A 7,307-nucleotide genomic window follows, 5' to 3' on the forward strand; every position below is an offset into this window, starting at 1 on the left:
AGGCGGGCAGATCCTACTGGGTCGAATCCGCATTCGTATGGACTTGATTTTTCTGCGTAGGTGTATGTTTGGGGAAGTCAGAGGGCAATAGTGATAAGACCTAGTTCCAGGTATTTCTGTTATAGCAACACAAAATGGACTAATACAGAAAATTGGTACTGAGGAGTGGCGTGTTGCTATACAGATACCTGAAAATGTGGATGCAGCTTGGGAACTGGGTGTTAGGCAAAGTTTGGAGGAGTTTGGAGGACTCAGAAGAAGGCAAAAGATGAGAGAATGTTTAGAATGTTTTAGAGATTGGTTAAATGGTTGTGACCAGAATTCTGATAGAAATGTGAACAGTAAAGACCATGTGAATGATGAGGTGTCAGAAAGAAATGAGGAACTTATCAGGAATTGGACAATAGATAATCCTTGCTACACCATAGCAAGGAATTTGGCTGCATTGTGTCCATGCCCTTGGACTTTGTGGAAGGTGGGACTTAGCAGCTGTTAACCAAAATGTTTCGTGGAAGAAATTTCAAAGCAGCAAAGCATTAAGGAAGCTACATGGTTACTTTTAACAGCCTACTCTGAGTTATGGCAAAAAGGCATGATGTAAAGCCAGAATTTATTTTTATTTTATTTTATTTTTTATTTTAACTTCCTTCTATATATTGTAGTTGATTTTTGTGATCCTTTACCTGTTCCTCTTTCTCTCTCCCTTTCTCCGCCCCCTCCCCACATCATATCTGTTTACTTGTCTTAACAAGCTCAAGGAATTGTGATTGTTAAAGCCAGAATTTAAAAGGGAAGCAGAGCATAAAGATTTGGAAAGCTTGCAGCCTGGCTATATGGTAGAGAAGCAGAGAGAATGCAATGGACCAGTGACCATTAGCTAAGATTAGTACAAAAGAAAAGGATTATCAAGAGAAGGAGAAAAAGGCCCTGAAGGCATGGAAGAAGCCTCTGGGGCCAACTCTTCCATTTTAGGTCCAAAGACCTAGGAAGACAGAATTGTCTTGGGAGACAGGCTTGAGGCGCCCTCCATGGGGCTCAGTTCTCAGGACCACTTCAGGGAGCTACTTCTAGCACCAGCACCCCAGCTGCTTTGGCTACTCCAACTGTGGCTAAATTGGCCCCAAGTGTGGCTGGACATGCAGCTTTGGAAAATACAAGCTGGAAGCCTTGGCGGAATCCACGTGGTGTTAGGTCTGCAATCTCACAGAATACCTAAGCTAGGATGGCTTGGGAGCCTCCACCTAGATTACAGAGGATGTATGGAAAAGCCTGAGGGTCCAGGCAGAGACCTGCTGCAGGGGCAGAGCCACTGCAGAGGCCATCTACTAGAGCAATGCTGAGAAGGAAAGTGGGGTCAGAGCCCCCACCAAGAGAAATGTCTAGTAGAGCCAAGGCAGCGAGGCTGCCACCAGGACCCCAGAACTGAAGGGCCACTTGTAATGTGCAACACAGGCCTGGAAAAACTGCAGGCACCAGTGCAACCCACTGGGCTGTGCCCGGCAGAGCTGTGGAAGTGAGTCTGCCCAATGCTTTAGGGGCCCAGATGCCCCATTATGCCAAGGATGTAAGACTTGGAGTCAAAGAACATTATTTTGGAGCTTTAAGACATAATATCTGCCCTGCTGGGTTTTGGACATGTTTAGGGCCTGTTTCTCTTTTCTTCTGGCCTATTCTTCCCTTTTGGAATGGGAATGTGTACCCAATGTCTGTTCCACCATTGTATCTTATTAATAGATCTGTTTGATTTTGATTTTTACAGGTTCACAGCTGGAAGGAGTTTAGCCCTTGGTCTCAGATGAGACTTTGGACTTTGGACTTTTTAGTGGGTGCTAGAGCAAGCTTAGACTTCTGGGACTCTTGGGATGGAATTATTGTATTTTTTGATGTGAGAGGGACACGAATTTTGGGAGGTCAGGGGTGGAATGATGGAGTTTGGATGTATTGTCCTCCCAGAACTCATGTGGAAATTTGATCTCCAATGTAGCAGTGTTGGGAACTGTTTGAGTCATGGGGGCAGATCCCTCCTGAATTAATTAATGCTCTCCCTGGAGGTGGGGGTAGTGAGTGAGTTCTCACTCTATTAGTTCCCATCATAGCTGGCTGTTTAAAAAGACCCTGGCACCTCCCCTCTCTCTCTCTCTGCTTTCTCTCGGCATGTGATCTGCTTGTACCCACAAGGTGCCTGCCACTTTCTGCCATGCGTAGAAGCAGCCTGAGGCCCTTGCCAGCTGCAGCTGTCCCAGAATTGTAAACCAAATAAACCTCTGTTCTTTATAAACTACCCAGTCTCAGGTATTTCGGTTATAGCAACACAAAATGGACTAAACAACCTACATATAATATCAACATCATTATTTACATATTGCTCAGCTCTCTATATAAATTATCTCATGATGTAAACATACTACCAATAACATCATATGAATAATTTGGGGCAAGTTATTTAAGTACTCTGAGTTTTAGTTTTCTCATTTACATAATAGAATAGTGACATTGCAGAGTTGTTGAAAGAATTAACATGAAGATATTACCAATCACTGCCTCCTGTTTTCAGAGAAAATTGATTACCAACCATAGACCTTGTTAAAAGGTAGGCCTAGGCATAATGTTGCCCTCTCGGCCATAGACATTTGGTCCACAAGTCAGTTAATGCATGTGATATTGAAATAAATAGATGATGTTTTTGAGAAATTAGCACTTAGAATTACCAGATGATCTGAGCTACATAAGCACTAGAAACCTGACCAACATGATGGAAAACAACAATAAAAAAAAAGATAACAAAGGCATAGCAATGCTACAGCACACCAGAGTATCACAGAAAAAGAAGTCATGGTTATGTAAAGACAGTCACGCTCCTGATAGAACAGGGCAGATGAGCAAAGAGAAGTACTGGAAAAAGAAGAGATAGGAAGGAAGGGAGGGAAGGAGAAAAATGCTCAGTTCTAGAGAAAGAAAAATGGAGTAGCTGCCTGACTGTTTTCCATTTCATGTGAGGTCTTGGAGATAATAAGCCTTTGCTTTCAAACAGATTTTCCTGTATCTTTCCAACAAATTCTGCTATGAGATTCAGCTTGCTTGAGTAATTTTCTAATTCAAACAATCCCTTGTTTGTTTGAAAAGAGCATAGCACCATCTGTAACACACACCACACACTCAATGAATGGAAGTTATTACTAACCTAGATTATAAACCCAAAGGGCACAGAAGACAATAGAAGTAGTGTTGGTTTTAATTTAAAAAAAAAATCTATTATCTAAACCACATACATGAAATATTTTCTGTTAAATGAGTTGTCTTTGCCAGAAATGTGACTTGGTCTTAGTATAGTTTCCACCTAAACACATTCCAAATATAAAGGAAACATAAAGTCTCTCCTACCCACTCCTTTTTTGTCTATTAAAAAAATAGTATAGCATTGTAAACACTTACGAGATTTAGCAACATAATGATTACAAAATTGATACAGACAGCTGCACCAGATGTTGCAAACTGCCAGTACTGTTTGATGAAATTCCACTTAAATGATGCAAAGTGTTCCATGACAACAAGGCGATACACCACTACTGCAAACACTGCAGTGATCACCAGAGAAATCTACAATATGAGAGAACAGAGAAGACGTGCATATTTTTCATCATTAACACATTAGAAGCAAACCATATATTAAACACACTACCCCCACAGTTGAAGGTATTTATCTTTCCAAGAAAGGATACATAGATTTAATTTTCTCCTTTAAGGAGATAAATTACATTAGAGTCAAAATAATAGTATAAAATTTAAGTTCTTTTTGTATAGTAAAGTCGCCACACTAAAATTCAAATTTTGTCCAAATTTCCTCTTACAAATGAAATGCTTGGTTTTACCACAGGGTATCTAATCCATCAGGGCAACACATATATATTTCCATTTTATCTTAGATAAACTCTGTTTCTCCAAAGAGTGAAGAGGCACACAAACTCCCTTTGTAAAATCTCCATGACTTGCTGTGGTTTCTAGTTTGTTTAACTGTATGTATTATCAAGCTATTGAAAAGGATAAGGTTTCTTAGAGCTTCAGGGTCACAAAATAAATTGGTATCATAGAACTTCCTTCTGAACCTGGAATCACACAACATTCAGATATGAATGGCTATACTGTACCATGAAGAATATGCCTGAGACAGAAACAAGAAGACGAGTGATTTTGTCTGAAGAAGGCTGATGTGGCTCAGGTTTTCCTGTGATGGGATTTACTGTCTCCATTTTGTAATACTTTGCTTCAAACTGGGGACGAAGTGTTTCCTATCAGAGAAATTAAAATTACCTAAATATCAAAGCCATAAACTTAAAAAAAAAGTTTCTCCAAGAGTTGATACAAAACTCCTAAATTTAGCCTGCTTTTATACTATGTATTCGCAAAGAAGCAACCTTTTAAAAATAAGATGCAAATTGTTTTCCAAATAAACCCTAAACTGTATCTTAATTAGCACAGTTTTCCACTAATGTAATTTAAGGAAACATCATAGAAGTGGTTTGAAAAATACATAGATATCATTGATATCTATTATCTTTATGAAATGAGAAATCTTCTTAGTAAAAAAAGTCAAGGGCAAATCTAATGGTTCTTAGCTGTTTCCAGCCTGGATGTTAGTGTTATCTTCCTTAACCAGACTTTCTTCAACTCCACCCGTCCTAACAATTGCTTCCTTTGTACATCTTTGCTACGCCCACTTCTGGCTGCTGTCCCTGTAAACATTACCTCACTCCCTTCCAACTCTTCCTCTACACCCCTCAGCCTTCCCGATGTTCCTCTATGGGACCCCGATAACACCCCCAACCACACTCTAGTGTCCTATCACTGTTTTCTGGGATCATCCACCCCCTCACCCCATTCTTCATTCCATTGCACAAAAGGGTCCACCATCACAAGCCACACAACGTCCCCACCGGGCACCTTTTTTTGGTACAACAGAACCCTTTCCACCTTTATCTTTCCTAATACCTCCATCCCTTGCTACCTAGTCACTGTCATTCCCCAACTAAGTTTATATTCCTGCGCAGAGCTTTTCCACCTTTTCCATCCACCCCCAAGACAGCGTTGAGCCGCCTTTCTCCCAGTCCTAATGGAAATGTCCTTAACAACATCAACTGTTACAACCGGCCTGTTGGGCGGGGCCTTGGGACATACTCTATGGGCGGTAAAAGATGTTAATAACAAACTACAAAAGGCCCTCACCTCCACAGCTGAATCTCTATCTGCCTTACAGAGACAAATCACCTCCCTAGCTAAAGTTGCGTTACAAAACCTCCGAGCACTAGACCTCCTCACGGCAGAAAAGGGCGGCACTTGCATCTTCCTCCAGGAAGAATGTTCCTATTATATCAATGAGTCGGGGCTAGTAGAATCCAATATTGTCAAACTCACCAACCTAGCCTCAGACCTCCGAGCCAACTGCCCTGATCCTTTCTCCTCTTTTTTCCAAGGCTCACTTCTCACCTGGATATGGCCAATATTAGGACCCCTCGCTGTTATATTTATAGCTTGTCTTTTCTGCCGTACATTATAAAACTCATTCAAACTCAACTTGGAAAAATCTCTAACCAAACTTTTAACCAGCTTTTACTTAGAAATTACCAGCTCCTGACCACCGAGGATCCTACCCGCCCTTCACTAGATCAGCTAACCCGCTATTAAAATGGACCTGCCTCGTCGATGGTCCCTGTTCCTGGAAGCTTTGGCCATGGACACCTGGATGCTCTCCCCTACAGCCTCCTACACACTGGACTCAACAAATCACTGACCTGTGGCTTCAGGGAACCTTTCTAGAGTTCTCCCCCTTCAAAATTATCTTATTCTCTACCCTCTTTTGGGTCCTGTTACAAAATCCCCAATCTCCTCCCAATTCCTCTTCCCCTACTACGCCCCTGTCCAGCAGGAAGTAGCTCGAAGATTACGACGACCTATTCCCACAACAGAGGAAAAAGGGAGGAATGTAAGGATACCGTGGGCACTCAAGCAGAGGGGGAAGAGGAAAGCATTCCCTAGCAATATGGCACCCTTCTGGGTTATTCTCCACAGTAGAAGCCCGCCGGTGCCAGACCTCAACCAGTCACAGGTCAAAGCTCACCTCTTGCCCAGCCCCGTCCAATCAGCTACTGCCCCGTACACCCACTATCAAAACGCGGAACGCAGCTCCCTATAAATATACGCACAGTCCTTGAATAAAGTGGAACTTCTCTGGTGAACTGTCAGCTCGGGTCCTGTCATTTTATCAGCTCAGGTCTGTGCACCCTTTCAGTTAGGGCAGTGAATAATTTTCTGCTTCATGTGATATCCCAGCTTCCTTATCTCCTGGTTTCCTACCACCTTACCTCATCTTCTTCCCATTCGATAAGGTCCCAAGCGTAGATCAGTGTACTTCGTCTCCTTTTCCAAAACTCCAAGAAGACTGTGGCTATAAAATAATAACAACAATAATTATTATTATGATTTACCCAATTACATCACTTTTCTTCTTCAGATTGATATATTTTCATCATATCATTAAGTTACTAAAATTAATTACATTATTATTAAAGCAATAAAATTGGAATTTCCTTTTCCTCTCTCCCTCTCCTCACTGTCTCTATACACTATCAGCATGTACTCCTAGAGGGGAGTGATTTCTTTCATTGAAATTAAGAAGCAGAGACTTTTGTTAGCATGACTCATCAAAGTGATGGTATGAGAAGTCAATATGAGTGAGCTAAATATTATTGTCCCTTTTGACCTGTCCATACTAATTCAAAATTACCTAAAAGACTTAAATAAAGCCTCCTCCAGGAATGACAATAAAGACCAAATGCTACTTGCTTAGGGCTCAAGAGAGATAGTGTGGGGGGAGAGAGAGGAAAAGAGCAAGGCTATCATGGTGGAAGAAGAAGAGACCAAGGAAGACGCTCGTGGATGCATATTCTAGAGCAATGCTGCGTGGAATTAAAGATACTTGATGGAAAAAGCAAAATGGTGCCCGAACCATTATCTGGATTTTTTTTTTGTTTTATGTCAATAGCTAAAAGAAAGATTGTTTTCTTTCTGGTAAGTGGGTCCACATTATACCATACAAGACTTTGTGGACATAAGTAAAAGCTCACATGTATGTTCTTGAATCTCTGAGGTACTATTCACGCATGTGTCCATCCATGCATTCATCTATTTGCTGTTCTTTTATTTGGGGCAAAGTGCTCTAACCTCGGGGATTTTCTTATGTAGTAGCAGGAGACAGCAATATAAGCAAAGTTAATGTACATTTTAATAAGAGTTATAATGAAGGAAGAATTATA

General features: G+C 41.2%; 1 protein-coding gene across 1 annotated transcript in view; it reads right to left on the reverse strand.

Moving 5' to 3' along the window:
- LOC103601656 (anoctamin-3) overlaps nucleotides 1-6,439 on the reverse strand; it is a gene marked incomplete at its 5' end in the record, with an annotated part of 67,968 nt that extends 61,529 nt beyond the window's left edge. Inside the window, 3 exons of the mRNA XM_008586077.1 lie at nucleotides 3,433-3,597; nucleotides 4,146-4,286; nucleotides 6,357-6,439. Of these exons, the coding sequence (XP_008584299.1) occupies nucleotides 3,433-3,597; nucleotides 4,146-4,286; nucleotides 6,357-6,439 (389 nt within the window). The remainder of the gene's footprint in view (nucleotides 1-3,432; nucleotides 3,598-4,145; nucleotides 4,287-6,356) is intronic.
- Between the last annotated feature and the right edge of the window lie 868 nt (nucleotides 6,440-7,307).

This window comes from Galeopterus variegatus, unplaced genomic scaffold (assembly GCF_000696425.1).
Source record: "Galeopterus variegatus unplaced genomic scaffold, G_variegatus-3.0.2 Scaffold3820, whole genome shotgun sequence".
In the NCBI taxonomy this organism is placed as follows: Eukaryota; Metazoa; Chordata; class Mammalia; order Dermoptera; family Cynocephalidae; genus Galeopterus; species Galeopterus variegatus.